At 42.3% G+C, this 18,945-nt stretch overlaps 1 protein-coding gene across 5 annotated transcripts in view; it reads left to right on the forward strand.

The window, feature by feature from the left end:
- Window positions 1-18,945, forward strand: part of LOC124116994 (glutamate receptor-interacting protein 1-like) — an 81,802-nt gene that overhangs the window by 47,149 nt on the left and 15,708 nt on the right. For 4 of the 5 annotated variants that reach the window (XM_048401689.1, XM_048401687.1, XM_048401685.1 and 1 more), the window contains exons 2-8: window positions 9,790-9,846; window positions 12,295-12,366; window positions 13,399-13,462; window positions 14,183-14,328; window positions 16,166-16,325; window positions 16,678-16,823; window positions 17,973-18,120. In XM_048401689.1, the coding sequence (XP_048257646.1) occupies window positions 9,790-9,846; window positions 12,295-12,366; window positions 13,399-13,462; window positions 14,183-14,328; window positions 16,166-16,325; window positions 16,678-16,823; window positions 17,973-18,120 (793 nt within the window). Of the gene's footprint in view, window positions 1-5,214; window positions 5,581-9,789; window positions 9,847-12,294; window positions 12,367-13,398; window positions 13,463-14,182; window positions 14,329-16,165; window positions 16,326-16,677; window positions 16,824-17,972; window positions 18,121-18,945 lie in introns of those variants that run through there. The other variant, XM_048401686.1, reaches the window with a different exon arrangement.

Raw genomic sequence — 18,945 nt, forward strand, 5'->3', positions numbered from 1 at the left:
GGTGACATCAGGACCAATATAGGGCAGGAGACTTTAATGCTTAGTTTAACATTGTGGCATTGAATGCAATGTTGTCATTTGATGTTAAATTACCTCTGAATTTAGGAAACTATAAACTATCAATAAAATCCTAAAATTGAACAAAGTTATGATATTTTCCCAATTTGCCTGCCAAGGGCCCTTAGGAATCCTTTATAAGACCTTGTCTGTATGGAATAGACACTTGACTTTCAAATTGGACTGAGATTTTAGCTCACTCATTCACTCACGAATGAACGAACGAACGAACGAAAGAACGATTGACCCCCTCCATGGTCTTGTGGTAGAGCGTCCGCCCGGAGAGCGGAAGGCCGTGTCATACCAAAAGACGTTAAAAGATGGTACTTGTTGTTACCTTGTCTGGCGCTCAGCATTAAGGGGCTAAAACAAGGACTGGTCGGCTCGGAGTCAGTATACTGTGTCTGAGTGGGGTATTCATGTTAAACTGCGGCATGGTATCTCAGTGGGATTAGCACTAAAAAATTGGCATTAGTCTGGACTAGTACAAGCAGCCACACACACAGGTGCATGCACGTCGTTTTATAGGTGCAATTATCATGGACGCGACACTTTTCCCAATGAAATTGCCCAGATTAATCATTAATGGACATTGTGTCAATTTGCCGTTTGTATACTACTCAAAAGAAGTTAAGGAACACCCAAGTTTCATGTGACTGTGGTGAATCAGTCCTGTCTTTTGTGTAGTACAATGTATATGAAGACATTGCCGGCAGTAATCATGGTAATCACCCTGAAGGGACGAGGAACGATGTGGCTATAGATGTATCCAGGCGTGATAGCGATCTTAATCCGTAAGCAAAAGTTGATTGAGAAATGAGGGCATCTGCATGTTCTTAATGCAGAACGTGAACGTGTAACCCTTTGAATTACATGTGATCCAGTTTGCAATCATTGACTCAGGAGAAACTATCATATAATTGCTGACCGTCAATTTTCATCTAGAAAGTCTAGAAGTGTAGATTTTCCACAGGTTCTGAATCACCTGTCAAAACTCGGGCTCCTTTTCAAGTTATATGTAGTTGTTTGTTTCTGTCAAAATGATATATTTTCGGAGACTAAACGTTAGTCTAGTGGTACAGACTGCAGTATGTTTGAATCCAATTATGATCCTTAGTACCAAATGGATACCTATTTTCCTTATTTGAAGATTTTGTGCTAACCAATAAACTCTGACAGCTTGGTTGGTTGCTTGCTTGCTTTGTTGTTTTACGCTGCACTCAGCAATACTCCAGCTATATGATGACGGTCTGTAAATAATTGAGTCTGGATAAGACAATCCAGTGATTGATATCATGAGCATCCATCCAAGCAATTGGGATACAATGACATGCATCAACCAAGTCAGCGAGCCTGACCACCCGATCTTGTTAGTCGCCTCTTATAGCCTGAAATGAAACCTGTTTTTGTTGGTGTTACTATCTATTTTGCTAATCCGTCGTAACAGTGAGTGAGTGAGTGAGTGAGTGAGTGAGTTGGGTTTAACGCTGCTTCTAACAGTATTCCAGTTATATCGCGGCGTGTCAGCTTAATGTGGGAGGAAAGCCCGAAGTGATGCAGGTCTCAGACGTTTACCACTTCGGTGAAACCCACGAGCACGGGAATGGTGCTGACAAACCGTCTAACAGACATAATCATGATAATAGTATGGTTAGGTAATTAAATATGAAGTCAAACTGTCTCCTTGTATATATTATTGCTCTTTTTAACACAGGTTGGTTGAATCCATAACCAAAAGATTTAAAAATTATTTGCCTCATCATGCTAAATGCTGTATGACCTGCATCACTTAGCATGCTTAGGGCGTTCTCCCTCATTGAGCGGACAGGCTGTGATCATGGCGATAACACTGAAATACTATTTACAAAAATAACAAATTTTTTTGTTTGATTTCCTCAAAATGTTAGTAAGCCATGCTTGTGTGAAGATACAGCGAGGCAAGTTTAGAATTACCTCACTTCCGTTAAAGCCACAGATCTGTCATGACTTGTAATTTGTGATTTGGTTTTAAGATTCAACAGGGTTTGGTGATAGTATTTTAAGTAATTTATTTATATTGATAAAGACAGTGAATGAATTTGTTTTGGAGATTTTACTTATTTCTGGTCCGTGGAAGAAAACAGGAACATCTGGTGGACATCTGCACACCACAGTGGTACAGCAGTAGGTACCATCACTCACTCTCACTCCAACATGGTGGCTATCAGTGCCACGTGGGCTGACTCAGGTGCGAGGGAATTACTGTGTTTATACACTCTCTCTTCACTGGAATCAGCCAACAATGACCAGCACCTGATACAGGGCATTCAACACTGGTGCTCCTGGCAACATCTTGTACCGGGGCAGATAGTGGAGTTATGGGGGTGTACATAGCTGGGCCTGGAGCAGAAATGGCAGGTTGGGGGTGGGGGGGTTTAGGTCTAACCCGCGTTGTATTGTATGAACCATTTGGGCATATCTAGCATGGTGGTGATGAGAGACGTTTGTAAACTATGTACCTGTAATTTCTCTCAGGAAGTACCGTATTGGACATAAATTGAAACTTTCTTTTGGTGTTTTATCTATACTGTGTTTTTGCAGATATTTATGGACTTTTTGTCAAATAAAAGTGTGACTAAATGTTTCACACTTTTTAAATATTCAACATCAAACTTATACAAGATATTTTATTGGTCAGATTTTTTTATTCTTATTTGTTGGGACAGAAACTACCTTAGGTTTCAATTTGGGTGACAGTAGATTGTAGATGTAGAAAGGAGACCTGAAAATCTCTTCATTTCCTGACATTGAAGATGTCTAGAATGCTGAACTGTTATGGTTTAGCAGGGGATATTTTGGATGAGTTGTTTTGGGTCTGTATGGCATCAACCGCAACAAGGGTATTTTCAGGTGGTCGAGCTAGGTAACTTGATTGATTACATACAGTCATACCCCTGCATACAATATCAATCACTGGTTTGTCTGGTCCATTGACTCAACATTTTATGGTCGACATGTATGGCTAAGTGCAGGGTTGAACACCACACAAAAACGACATTTAAAAAGCACTGAAAGACAATTGAGGGCAGTGATTAGCTTAAGCAATTGTAAGGAGACATAAAATCACAAGCCTTGGTCCAGAGATGAAAATCAGAGAGAGGAGGTCTTACCCTTAGCCTAGCTAGAGTTAGGCTAGGTGCTCCGAGGCACCAAGACAACAACCACTACAACTATGTGCTGACCTGGCACATAGTGCTTCTTGTATGTATATGTCTACCTGTAAACTTCTACATACCGCAAGCCATCGACTTGATGTTAGCACTTCCCACCGAGAACCAGTAATGCTGACCCAGTGCATATGCGAGTATGCAAATAACATATCAACGTCTCACCAACATGTTGTTAGATACAGTAAACTATGTTTATAACAAACACGCTTATAACGAACTGGCGGATATACCAAACTCTTTTTGGTCCTGTCCATTTGCTGTATATATGCTATATATATATATATATATATGGTTATAAAGAACTACGGTTATAACAAACTAAAATTAGGGGTCCCACTGAGTTCATTATAACCGTAGTTTACTGTACTTAAAAACAGTAGCTACTTGGTTCCGTGGAGAAAGTTGATTCAGTTGTAACCATGGTAAAGATGAGGCTGCAGCTGCAGGAGCATCAATCCAGACCTACTCAGAGGCTGATATTCAGCCCCAAGTCAGCAAATGTTAGTTACAATTTCCAAATTGTAAATTACAAACTTCCTTTTTTTAATTAGAAATAATTAATGTTATGGCTTTGTAGAAGTAACTTGTATTTCACTGACCAATGTGAGGAATATAAAGACTTTTTCCCAAATTGCCTGCCATGGGCACTGATAGTTTGAAATCCTGCATAAAAACCTAAGTATGAGCGATGCTGTAGACATGGTAGAAATCAGATGAATGAATGGCTCATTCAGTGCATGAACATTTCCAAGAATTAAGTTCTGATGATGAATGATATAGTCACTTCTGAAGATAAATGATCGATTCCCTGATCGACAACTCAGGAGGCAACCTGACCAGAGTGGACCCTTAAGGTCTTCCATAAGATTTGAACACTGAATCTTTCATGTTTAGCAGTAAGGCAAGGACCATTAGACTGACATTTAGTTCCAGAAATAAAGTTGTCTTATTTAGAATATATATCTACAAAATAAAGAAAACAGAATCCAAATGTAGCCCAGAACAAGCCTTAATCCACTCATTCTAGCCTCGAGTTGGGCTCCTTTCTTAATTTTTTCTCTTGGGTCTGCGAGACAGACGAAAGGACATACTGACTTTCTAATTAATTCTGTACACTGAATCCTCGTTCTCCTAAACCATGCCCTCACATCTGTCACTCCTGGATGTACATATTATAAGGCATATCACCCCAGGTGATGTTCACGTCACTGTGTGACATCCTATTGACATGTATGTATTACAAGATGTATCCCACCCCATGATGTATATTTCACCATGTAGTGAAATTGACACATCTGTCATATTGATGCCTGACACAGCTTGTCACCCCAGGTTTTCTGTATTGATAAAACCATGCGTGCAATATGTCAAGTTGAGGTCGATGCACGTGCTGATTAATTTGATGGATGCTGCAATCAAGTTAACATGAGACTGTTTAGTTTAATGGTATCACTACCGTTTTTCATGGCTGAATATTCACTTAATGTCAGGTAAAAGGATTATTTCTGAAATTTATGCATGCACTTACCATTTATCTCAGGTGCTTGCTTTCAGCGTCAGATGAGAAACGTTTCTCATTTCTTTCCCCTAACAGATGTTTCCTGGGGTGGTCTGTGTAACGTGTCACCGATACTTATCCGTTATCTGTTACAGTCGTAGATGTCCTCCTTCCTTGTTCTGACTCATCCGTTACAACGGATACTTGTCTCTCTTGTAATGGAATACTTCTGTTAATAGTTCTGTATTAATAGCAACTGTTGTATTTGAATTTGAATACAAGTGTGATCGTTAGTGTAATTATATCAATTATCTGCCAATTGCTCGCCAATTAACTCGGCTGACAGTTTTACCACTGAACAGGTTTGATTGTGTTTGAGTGTTAAGTTGTTACTTCCTATTTATTAGATTTAGATCTTAAACTTGAAACTCGTGAAAAACACATCCGGATTTCGAACAACTGATGAGGCTGCAGCAACAGAGGAAATGAAATCAACACATCACTTGCCGAGTACCAAACTGCCGGGTGCCAATTACAGGGATCTGATGAAGTTTTTTGGAGGAAGTATGGTATATATATAGTGTCGTCCATTTGATATATATGCCTGTGCTTTTGTGACTTGCTTGGAATGCAAACCGTCACATTCCACTTTGCATCAGTTAAATTGGCCAGGCTCTCAAAGCACACATGGCGAAACAATGACCAAGTTTGGGATTTTCAGGAAGTTGGTTTCCAAACTGAAGGGATTACGAAAACAGGAGGACAAGTTTTACTACTACAGTTACAGTGTCCATTATAACTGTGGTCCTGATGCTGGTAAGTGGACATGGGATGGAGTGGCTGCTTCATTCACCATCTGAGTATTGTCAACTTGCCAACTGTAGCTTCAGGGAAGATATGATACCGGTAGTCAGTTTCTGTACCAAGATTTTAACTTGGCTTAAAACTGAAGGTCCGAGTGATCCCAGTAATTAATTCAAGGGTCCTTAAAAAATTTAAATTAAATATGAAGGTCCTGCAATGTAATATAATTGTGTACTGTAAGATTTGATAATTACGTAACTTACCATTTATTTACAGGATCTAAAATGTTTCTTGTCAAGAATTTGGTACAATTAATATTATTTGCGTCCCAAGGGACACAATATATTTTTTTTTTCTGTACGCATTCTATACATTTGTGCATACTGGATGCACATTTCTGTGCTGTGTAAAACCAAGTGTACTTTTGTTCAATATGAGGAATGTCATGATTTTAAGACACTGAAATATATTTTGTCTGTCGGATTTTGAATGACATGTGTAAGAACAAGACCATATCAAATTTGTACAATAAGAAGTATTTGGCATATGATGTAGTGTTTTGATTCCCTTTGAGCTGTAACCATAGTTACAGTGTAAACTATTGTAAACGAACTGGCGAATATTGTCATTCAGATGTTTTCGGGAATAGTGATTATTAAGCCTCAATAGATGCTACTATTTCTGTACAGTTGTAAGAGGTTGTAGCATTATCATATTTCACCTGATGCTAATTTATCGTTGTAAGAATAAGTCAGCAGAGTTGTAGCACATGTCGACATGGGGGAAGGTATGCCATTGTTTACCTGAGTAAACCTGTGGCGGTATCCTGCCTGTATCCTGCCGGCTTCGCCTCCCTGTGTGTCTCATCTGGACCTGTTCCAGCAAGTGGCATCCGAGATGCTGATCTCTGCATTCCATAGCTGCATCCATGGCGCTACAACATCATTGTTAACTGGATGGGTTGTTGTGTAAGGCTGACTAGTCCTCCTGACCTATGACCATGATGACTGCACAGACATAAACAAGCTTTAGGTGAAAAAATCGCCCTAGCTGATAACTCAAAAATGGTCGAAGTCACTCACTCACTCACTCACTCACTCACTCACTCACTCACTCACTCACTCACTCACTCACTCACTCACTCACTCACTCACTCACTCACTCACTCACTCACTGTAAAACGGGCAAACTATTTCTTTTGCTGATTCTAAATATGTTTTTTTTGGCAGTTTCCTGGAATACATCTTAAGGATTGTACAAGTATGTGTAGAAACAAACAATTCAACCATTAGTTGTCATTTTGGTTTGTTTTTGTTGTTGCAAATGTCCCTTAGGCATGAAGATATTGTCGTCTCGATTAACAGGGAGACTATCAGATCCATTGCCACTGTGAAAACAAATAAATCACAAACAAAACGAGCAACATTTTGGCAGGATTTCTTTGAATAAAAAAGTTCAATCAACAAACAAACCGTGCCTTAATTTGGAAACATTTTTGTTTCCAGAAGAACTTTCACTCACACTCCATGGTAACTATAGATACGGGAGGAGAATATTTTTATTTAAATTGGTTTATTGATCTGTTGTACCAATGAAAATAAAATACAAGTTGTAAAAATAAATTTGCAGTGAATTTTTTCCCTTTTTCCAGTAAATGAAAACAGTGTGTTAAAGAACACACCCGACAAGATCAGCTAATTGTGAAATTTAATTTTTATTAACTACCGACAACGATGTTTCACAAGCACAGTCTGTAAACTCAGAAATGAAAAACATGTCTGGTCTATGAATACATAAGTACATAGGAGCAATATATCTGGAATAACTGTGACCTTAATAGCGAGTTTCCGCTGGTGCAGCACTTGATAACATGCAGTAATCTTACTGATACAAGTACATATTTGTGTAAACAACCTCCCTCCCACCACCATGAGTAGGGAGGGATGTCAATAGCCCCTCTCTCCTTCGTCCCCATCCCATGCTGTGGGAGGAGCACTCATTCGGTTTAATGGAGAGATAACGGCTAGAAGATGTTGTTCTGGTTCAGCGTTCAACCATATTGGTTTATGACATTAGAGGATCAGATGGCAATTATTTTCGTGACATGTATTTTATTCGGAATATCCAGCTGTTTATTATGGATTGGTGTGGTGTTTGATAAGATTATGATCACTTGTTGGGGAAACGCTTTTGGTGATCCGACGACCACCATGTGTCTTGGTTCAGTCTTTATGATTTATAAGTATGGAAGACTGGTGAAAGAAACTCTTATACAGAAAAGATGCTGACTGTCACCTGGGGGATGTTCCTCGAATTGCTCTAGTTCTGGTAGACCAACATCTAGTCTCTGAATTGAGCATATTTCACAGAAAAAAACAGTTGTTAAATAATAGTTATAAAATATAATAAAAATGAGCCCAGAGACGTTCGTGATTTTCAGATTCTGCAGTAATCTTGACTTGCCAATCATTATAGACTTGCATCGGCTGTATTGGACATATTTGTTATAGGATCTGTAGGACAGACGATAGCTCTTGCAGCAGCTGCATCTGTATGATGAACTATCTAGCACATGTATGCTGGACTATCTAGCACCAGTATGCTGGACTATCTAGTACCTGTATGCTGGACTATCTAGCACCTGTATGATGAACTATCTAGCACCTGTATGCTGGACTATCTAGCACCTGTATGATGGACTATCTAGCACCTGTATGCTGGACTTATTAGCACCAGTATGCTGGACTATCTAGCACCTGTATGCTGGCCTATCTAGCACCAGTATGCTGGACTATCTAGCACCTGTATGCTGGCCTATCTAGCACCAGTATGCTGGACTATCTAGCACCTGTATGCTGGCCTATCTAGCACCTGTATGATGAACTATCTAGCACCTGTATGCTGGACTATCTAGCACCTGTATGCTGGACTGTCTAGCACCTGTATGCTGGCCTATCTAGCACCTGTATGCTGGCCTATCTAGCACCTGTATGCTGGACTATCTAGCACCTGTATGCTGAACTATCTAGCACCTGTATGCTGGACTATCTAGCACCTGTATGCTGGACTATCTAGCATCTGTATGCTGGCCTATCTAGCACCTGTATGCTGGCCTATCTAGCACCTGTATGCTGGACTATCTAGCACCTGTATGATGGACTATCTAGCACCTGTATGATGGACTATCTAGCACCTGTATGCTGGACTATCTAGCATCTGTATGCTGGACTTATTAGCACCAGTATGATGAACTATCTAGCACCTGTATGCTGGACTATCTAGCACCTGTATGATGGACTATCTAGCTCCTGTATGCTGGACTATCTAGCACCTGTATGCTGGACTATCTAGCACCAGTATGATGAACTATCTAGCACCTGTATGCTGGACTATCTAGCACCTGTATGATGAACTATCTAGCACCTGTATGCTGGACTTATTAACACCAGTATGCTGGACTATCTAGCACCTGTATGCTGGACTATCTAGCACCTGTATGATGGACTATCTAGCTCCTGTATGCTGGACTATCTAGCACCTGTATGATGGACTATCTAGCACCAGTATGATGAACTATCTAGCACCTGTATGCTGGACTATCTAGCACCTGTATGATGAACTATCTAGCACCTGTATGATGGACTATCTAGCACCTGTATGCTGGACTATCTAGCATCTGTATGCTGGACTTATTAGCACCAGTATGATGAACTATCTAGCACCAGTATGATGAACTATCTAGCACCTGTATGATGGACTATCTAGCTCCTGTATGCTGGACTATCTAGCACCTGTATGCTGGACTATCTAGCACCAGTATGATGAACTATCTAGCACCTGTATGCTGGACTATCTAGCACCTGTATGATGAACTATCTAGCACCTGTATGCTGGACTTATTAACACCAGTATGCTGGACTATCTAGCACCTGTATGCTGGACTATCTAGCACCAGTATGCTGGACTATCTAGCACCTGTATGATGAACTATCTAGCACATGTATGATGAACTATCTAGCACCTGTATGATGAACTATCTAGCACCTGTATGATGAATTCAGTAGACTTTACAGTTTGAATATATCATACATTTCCTACCACTCTGTATGTGATGAAATAAGTCTTAGTTTACTTATAAGTGCCCAGAGTACATCTTCACAGTCGGTCGTGACAGATGTGTGTAATCCAGTGTGTGACTGATGTGTGTAATGTGTGTTTCAGACCCAGTCCAGCTGCGGCCAGTCACAGATGCCCCTCTCGGCAACCAGGAGATTGATGGTCAGTACAGTCAGTAGGTTACCATGGTTACAGTCTGTAGGTTACATTCTGAAGGTTACAGTCTGTAGTTTACATTCTGTAGGCAACAGTCTGTGGGTTACAGTCTGTAGGTTAGTAGTTACAGTCTGTGGGTTACAGTCAATAGGTTACAGTCGGTAGGTTACCATGGTTACAGTCTAGCTTCCAGTCAGTAGGTTACACTCTGTAGGTTACAGTCTGTGGGTTACAGTCAGTAGGTTACCATGGTTACAGTCTGTAGCTTACAGTCAGTAGGTTACAGTCAGTGGGTTACAGTCTGTAGGTTACAGTCAGTAGGTTACCATGGTTACAGTCTGTAGCTTACAGTCAGTAGGCTACACTCTGTAAGTTACAGTCTGTGGGTTACAGTTAGTGGGTTACAATCTGTAGGTTACAGTCAGTAGGTTACCATGGTTACAGTCTGTAGCTTACAGTTAGTAGGTTCCACTCTGTAGGTTACAGTTAGTGGGTTACAGTCAGTAGGTTACAGTGGTTACAATCTGTAGCTTACAGTCAGTAGGCTACAGTCAGACCTCATTCTGAGGCTCTGATGGTTTTGCCCCTGAAATTAGATGTGTCATTGATTGGCAATTTTAGTATCGTTTTGATGGTAATCATAACAAATGTAAACAATTCTTGTGAATACCCCACCCCTATTACACCATGGCCATACATCCTGATTAAATACTGCTTGTGACATAGCTGGACCAAAATAACAATATGGAAATTAGTTTTATGATTCAAGCTCTTAACTCGAAATTCTATATCACCAAGTTGCCTTTCACAATATTATTGTATCCTCTTTGCCAGATAAAGATGAGATTGTACCAGATTTTCATCCAAATCTTTTGAAAAGGAGTGGAAGAAGCTTTTTTTTAAAAAAATGATTTGTAATCATATAAACATTTTGTACAATGCGTCTGTGTACACTAACTTTTAACAGATGTGATTTTCATGAAGAATGAATGTTTGCTTGGAATATGTATGTGAGTTTTTTGTCTGGATGGGGATGTGCAGAGGTTAAAATCAAATAATGAGTTTATCATGACCTAGATAAGGTCATTTAAACAACCCCGCGGGGATCCTGTGTTAGAATAGGTCCCCAGCAACCTATGCTGGTCGTTAGATGTGACTAAATAGATGGGCGTGTCATCTTACCCTACAGCATTGATCCCTGCTCAGGATATTGATCACTGGATTGTCTGGTCTGGTTTGTTTACAAGCTGATGTCATACAGTATGTGTTTGTTTGTTTGTTTGTTGTTTAGTGCCGCATTCAGCAATATTCGAGCTATATGAAGGCTGTCTGTATATAATCGAGTCTGGACCAGACAATCCAGTGATTGATATCATGAGCATTGATCCACGCAATTGGGATACGATGACATGCATCAACCAAGTCAGCGAGCCTGACCACCCGATCCCGTTATGCACCTCTTACGACAAGCATGGGTTGCTGAAGACCTATTCTAACCAAGATCTTCATGGGTCGAGAGAGTATGTATGTGACATGTGTTCTGTGTGACAGGACCTATTCTAACCCACATCTTCACGGGTCGAGAGAGTATGTATGTGATGTGTGTATTCTGTGTTACAGAAGACCTATTCTAACCCAGATCTTCATGGGTCGAGAGAGTATGTATGTGACGTGTGATCTGTGTTACAGAGGACCTATTCTAACCCAGATCTTCACAGGTCGAGAGAGTATGTATGTGACGTGTGATCTGTGTTACAGAGGACCTATTCTAACCCAGATCTTCACGGGTCGAGAGAGTATGTATGTGACGTGTGATCTGTGTTACAGAGGACGTATTCTAACCCAGGTCTTCACGGGTCGAGAGAGTATGTATGTGACGTGTGATCTGTGTTACAGAGGACCTATTCTAACCCAGGTCTTCACGGGTCGAGAGAGTATGTATGTGACATGTGTGTTCTGTGTGACAGGACCTATTCTAACCCACATCTTCACGGGTCGGGAGAGTATGTATGTGACGTGTGTTCTGTGTTACAGAAGACCTATTCTAACCCAGATCTTCACAGGTCGAGAGAGTATGTATGTGAAGTGTATGTTCTGTGTTACAGATGACCCATTCTAACCCAGATCTTCACAGGTGGAGTGAGTATGTATGTGACGTGTGTGTTCTGTTACAGAGGACCTATTCTAACCCAGATCTTCACGGGTCGGGAGAGTATGTATGTGACGTGTGTGTTCTGTTACAGAGGACCTATTCTAACCCAGATCTTCACGGGTCGAGAGAGTATGTATGTGACGTGTGTGTTCTGTTACAGAGGACCTATTCTAACCCAGATCTTCACGGGTCGAGAGAGTATGTATGTATGTGACGAGTGTTCTGTGTTACAGAGGACCTATTCTAACCCAGATCTTCACGGGTCTAGAGAGTATGTATGTGACGAGTGTTCTGTGTTACAGAGGAGAGACGGGGCGTGGCCTATGTGGAGCTACAGAAGAAGGAAGGCTATGGCCTCGGACTCACCGTCTCAGGTAGGCCCCGAACACATACACAAACTACAGCTTACACGACAGGGACCAGTCATTGACGGGGTCTCAGCTTGCTGTGCAGAGGGAGCATCCATTAGCTGCCAAGATCTGTTGGTCGTGGGTTTGAATCCTGGATTCCTCCTCCTCATTCTGGCTAAGATGCCAGCCTTTATGATTTGGGCTTAATCATGGTGTTTTGAACCTTTAGTGAAATATATTATGAATTTTAAGTGCAATAATCGTGTTCATGACATTAAACCCAATTTCACCTTACCTCTGCCCACACAAAGCTGAAATGATTTTAAGTCACATATTTTGACATAGATGTTCATCAGTTGTAGCTATAAAGTCGCTTTGTTGGTTGGTTGTTGGTTGGTTTGCTGTTTAACGCCGCACTCAGCAATATTCCAGCTATATGACGGCGGTCTGTAAATAATCGAGTCTGGACCAGACAATCCAGTGATTAATATCATGAGCATCGATCTACGCATATGGGATCGATGGCATGCATCAACCAAGTCAGCGAGCCTGACCACCCGATCCCGTTGGTCGCATTTTACGACAAGCATAGTCACCTTTTACGGCAAGTGTCGCTTTGTGAAACTGGGCCCTGATGATAACTCCGAAATGGTAGAACTACCTGTGTTCCTCATTGTGTAAGGGTGGCATTTTGCTGAAAGCAGCATTAAACACACAAAGCTGAAATGCCATTATATCCTGTTATTTTCTTCAGGGAAAATAGATTTGGAGGGCAGACTTGGTTGTTTGTGTGTCAATGATGTTGGTCTTTACTCATAACATCAATCACTTGTTTGTCTGGTCCAGTTTTAATTAACATGCTGCCATCAGATAGCTGGAATATTTCGGAGTGTGGCTTTTAACATTTTAAAAAACAAACTAAATTCTTTGAAGCTTATGGTGAGAAGGTTGTGATGTTGATGGCTCTACTATGAAACTTAATCAACCAACCAAGCAACCAACCAACCAAGCAACCAACCAACCAACCATCAATCAATCAATCTTCTTGTCTTGCAGGTGGAACAGACAAAGGATCAAGACCACACATCTCCAAACTCCGACCGGGAGGAATAGCACACAGGTACAGCAGAGTTAGCTCCCTTGTTGTTGCACACTCCATTGACTGAACACATGACTGTACTGTACTTCAAGGAGTTTAGTAAGAATATTGATAAATCCATGTGATATCCTGATTTCTTGGCATAGCTTATAAAGATAACACTTTGATAATTTAAAAATAATTCTCTCAGAAAGAATGTAATGTTTAGTTTAGAATGGCATTTGTATTCATAAGGACTTTACTGTTTAAAACTGTTTACGAGGGTACAGATTTAGCCCTGCGCTCCAATGGTTGATTAACTTGTACGAGTGGTAGTGTTTTTGTGTGTGTCAGACTCGCTGACAGTGGGTGACAGTGTTGCTTGGCAACAAGTATTGTTGTGTGCAGGTCAGACTCGCTGACAGAGGGTGGCTGTGTTGCTAGGTAACAAGTGTTATTGTGTGCAGGTCAGACTCGCTGACAGAGGGTGGCTGTGTTGCTAGGTAACAAGTGTTATTGTGTGCAGGTCAGACTCGCTGACAGTGGGTGACTGTGTTGCTAGGTAACAAGTGTTGTTGTGTGCAGGTCAGACTCGCTGACAGAGGGTGACTGTGTTGCTAGGTAACAAGTGTTGTTGTGTGCAGGTCAGACTCGCTGACAGTGGGTGACTGTGTTGCTAGGTAACAAGTGTTGTTGTGTGCAGGTCAGACTCGCTGACAGAGGGTGACTGTGTTGCTAGGTAACAAGTATTGTTGTGTGCAGGTCAGACTCGCTGACAGAGGGTGACTACATTCTGTCTGTGAACGGGATCCGCACGGCAAACCTGAAGCATGACGAGATTGTCAACCTGCTCAAGAATGCTGGGGAACGAATCATCCTGGAGGTGGAGTACGAGCTGCCAGATATAGGTGAGCTACAGGATGCTGTTACAGTTGTGAATGATTCGCATAGTGATTATTTTAGTTATTGAGTATTTACTCACAAGTTATCATTCACATTGGGTATTGATGGTTTTCTTTGGGTATTTATTGTATGTCTACTCCCTTGTGTCCTATCTATTGGTTAGTTTACATCAGTAAGTAGACAGTTTTTTAAATAATTCTACTTAAATGCTGTTTCCAAGCAGTTTCTAATTTGTATCTGCATGCAGCTATAAGTATGTAGCATGTTGCATAAACTTGTATATTTAATTGCATAAACTTGTATATTTATTTTCAAATTATTTGGGGAATGAGGAATTTTTTTTGCATATTTTATGACAATACGCAGTCTTAGTGCTATGTAAATTATTGTGAATCCTGTAAATTCATGGCTTCGGCTACAAACGTCATCCACTTGCACAAAACAGTCCAGACCAATCTTAAGTAGCTAAGTTCACCGTAGACCCTGAATAAACTTGACAAAATAGTGTGCAAGATGGGGTCTGTTTCACGTCAATAGCTTTAGCGAATTCTGCGGTTGGAAATCCAAGCGGCCTTGCATTCGCGCTAGGATCCGTTTATGCAAGTGGAATAGGACAATTGTATGGTGATTGTAGGTGCCTGACATCAACTGTAACTAAGATTGCTCTGTGCAAGTAGGCTCTGGAGTGAGTGATTTGGGTTTTAACGCCGCTTATAACAGTATTCCAGTTACATCGCAGCGTGTCAGCTTAATGTGGGAGGAAAGCCCGAAGTGATGCCGGTCTCAGACGTTTACCACTTCGGTGAAACCCACAAGTACGGGTATGGTGCTGACAAACCTAGAAACATAATCGGGGCGAACCGGGATTCGAACCCACAATCATAGGTTTCTGGTGTGCCCAGGCCCTGGATCATGCCCCCATTATTGATAAAAATAGATGATCGATGCATTACCCCATACTGATGCAGTATTTCATATTAATGTGAGGGGCGGTCGGGTAGCCTAGTGGTTAAAGCATTCGCTCGTCACGCTGAAGACCCGGGTTCGATTCCCGACATGGGTACAATGTGTGAAGCCCATTTCTGGTGTCCCCCGCCTTGATATTGCTGGAATATTGCTAAAAGTGGCGTAAAACCAAACTCACTCACTCACTCATATTAATGTTCCTAATATCTTAGGTCACATGTTAAGTTCAAATGTGCAACCATTCATTTACTAACTGTGGGATTGGTGTTCTTGAAGTTGGTGAGTAAATAAGAAAATAAACTACTTTACGGATAACAACTTCTGGTTTATTGAAAGGTTGCCATATGCAATAAACCAGAAGATATTATCCGTAAAGTATGTTTTCTCATTCATTTAATCCAAACATTGTTACACATAAACATTCATAATGAATATTCAACCGGGAAATATTTTCATAAGGAAAAAAGATTTTGAACATTTCGAACTGGAGCTAGAGTGAATAGAGCATCTGCCCGTAGAGCAGAAGGTCGGGGGTTCGGTCCCCGGCTGCATCATACCAAAAGACGGTAGATAATGGTGGTTGTTGTTACCCTGCCTGGTGTTGGCATTGAGGGGATAAAACAAGGACTGGTTGCAAGGAGTCAGTCATCTGTGTCTGAGTGGGGTATTCATGTAAAACTGCGACATGGTATCTCAGCAGGCCAGCAGAATGAAACTGGCATTAGTCTCGACTAGTTGGTGTATGTCACTGTGTAAGTGCAACATTTAACCCCATTTCACCTGACGGCACAGTGTGAGATCTGGCTGATGGCGTGTCACCCTACCCATCCATGTTTGATCCTGGATGTACATGAGTGTTTTCTCCTGTGTGTGAAGGTGGGACGTCATTCAGTGTGCAGTGCAAGACAGCGGAGGTGGTGCTGGACCGGGACGGGATGGGCTTCGGGTTCACGCTGCGTGGGGGGATGAAGATCGACCAGATGAGGGCCCACCCCCTCACCATCACCAGCATCCGGCCCGGGGGGGCGGCAGACAGGTACAGCCTTGTGCCTGACAGGTCCTTTCATTTCTATCTCAGTGGACTGCGTTTTCAATGAATGAAGTAAAAAATAATCCATGCCTCCACCTCGGGTCGTGCTTCATGTTTCTGATTAGCGGAATAAAAAACACTGCTTTTCATAACAAAAGAATCGTAATTCAATTTTTTGGAGAAGGTGTATTTGTAAACATGTAATGGTCCAATGGTAGTCTGAAAGAGTGAGTGAGTTATAATTTAAAGTCAAGTCAGCAATATTAGAGCCACATTGTGGTTTTAGTGTCCAAGAGTACAGTAAGTTTATATGTGTGGAGTCTGTCTCAGTGTAAGACTCCGATGTTGGTGCTTCCAGGGAGGGCTCGTTGAAGGAGGGTGACCGCATCATCTTCATCAACAACTACAAGGTGACCCACCTCAGTCTGTCGGAGACCATGGCGTTTATGCAGCAGTGTGAGCATGATGCTGTCTTCTCCATCGAGTACGACGTGGCTGTCATGGGTGAGTGTGGGGCTGGACAGTCATTGTATCAGTTCTGTAGGCATGAGGCTGGTAGTGTAAGCCGGGTGCATTCTCCATCGAGTACGACGTGGCTGTCATGGGTGAGTGTGGGGCTGGACAGTCATTGTATCAGTTCTGTAGGCATGAGGCTGTGAGTGTAAGCAGAGCGTCTTCTCCATCGATTTTCGACGTGGCTGTCATGAGTGAGTGTGGGGCTGGACAGTCATTGTATCAGTTCTGTAGGCGTGAGGCTGTGAGTGTACAAGCAGAGCGTCTTCTCCATCGAGTACGACGTGGCTGTCATGAGTGAGTGTTTGGGCTGGACAGTCATTGTATCAGTTCTGTAGGCATGAGGCTGTGAGTGTAAGCAGGGTGTCTTCTCCATCGAGTACGACGTGGCTGTCATGGGTGAGTGTGGTGCTGGACAGTCATTGTATCAGTTCTGTAGGCATGAGGCTGTGAGTGTAAGCAGGCTGTCTTCTCCATCGAGTACGATGTGGCTGTCATGAGAGAGCGTGGGGTGGACAGTCATTGTATCCGTTCTGTAGGCATGAGGCTGTGAGTGTAAGCAGGGCGTCTTCTCCATCGAGTACGATGTGGCTGTCATGGGTGAGTGTGGGGCTGGACAATCAGTGTATCAGTTCTGTAGGCATGAGGCTGTGAGTGTAAGCAGGCTGTCTTCTCCATCGAGTACGACGTGGCTGTCATGGGTGAGTGTGGGGCTGGACAGTCATTGTATCAGTTCTGTAGGCATGAGGCTGTGAGTGTAAGCAGGGTGTCTTCTCCATCGAGTACCACGTGGCTGTCATGAGTGAGTGTGGGGCTGGACAGTCATTGTATCAGTTCTGTAGGCATGAGGCTGTGAGTGTAAGCAGGGTGTCTTCTCCATCGAGTACGATGTGGCTGTCATGAGTGAGTGTGGGGATTCTTGGTTTGCCAGAAACATTCCCATGTTCAAGGATTTCACAAAATGAAAAATGTCACTTCAGACTTTCTTCCCACATGAATGTGATGTTACTGGAGTACTTTTGAAGGTGGTGTTAAGCCTTACTCAGCCACCCACTGTTCAAAGCAGCATTGTCCCCACTCTTACCCACCCTGATATGATGTATGTGTGACAGTTGGTCATCTTGATCCCTCTCTCCCCAGAGTCCGTACAGAACGCCAATGGCCCCCTGCTGGTGGAGATTGACAAGATGCCGGGGGCAGCCCTCGGGATCACACTGTCACAGAGTGCTCACCAGGGGCGCCGCTGTGTCTGTGTCGATACCATCGCACCCATGAGTGTGGCAGACAGGTAAGACCACAGGAGTACACAGCTACACACCTCAATCCCAAACTTCAAACAATCTTTTGTATATATTTTACAGATCTTTCAATAAACTAGGTGGGGTGGGCATGGTGCTGGCGGGACTGCACATCCATAACACCTAACGCTGGGTTCTCAGCTACTGCTTCTACAGAGGCAGTCTAAATCTTCCTGCCTGCTGTTTCTCAGGAGGTTGTACAAAGTAGCCAGTGCTATTCCTGTTTGCCTTGCCATGGCGGAATGTTACAATTCTGCTAACTCAGTGAATACTGTTCGGATGACGCCATCCACACGCACCCTGTTTTCGTCCACAAATACTCTTGCCTTATTTATCTGTTGCCTCTACTTTACTATTTAACACATTCTGTACCCATTTACAATCAGCATGACAATAAGGTCTGCATGGGATCACCACAGCGTTACACAGCTACACACCACAGCATAACACAGCTATACACCACAGCATAGCACAGCTACACACCACAGTGTTACACAGCTACACACCACAGCATAACACAGCCACACACCACAGCATAACACAGTTACACACCACAGCATAATGCAGCTATATAACACAGATACACAACACACCATAACACAGCATAGTACAGCTACACACAACAGCGTTGCACAGCTACACATCACAGCATAACACAGCTACTCACCACAGTGTAACAGAGCTACTCACTACAGCATAACACAGCTATACACTACAGCATAATGCAGCTACATAACACAGCTACACACCACAGCATAACACAGCTACACACCACATCATAACACAGCTACATAACACAGCATAGCACAGCTACA

Source organism: Haliotis rufescens, unplaced genomic scaffold (assembly GCF_023055435.1).
Source record: "Haliotis rufescens isolate VD_foot unplaced genomic scaffold, xgHalRufe1.0.p SCAF_23, whole genome shotgun sequence".
NCBI classification, from domain to species: domain Eukaryota; kingdom Metazoa; phylum Mollusca; class Gastropoda; order Lepetellida; family Haliotidae; genus Haliotis; species Haliotis rufescens.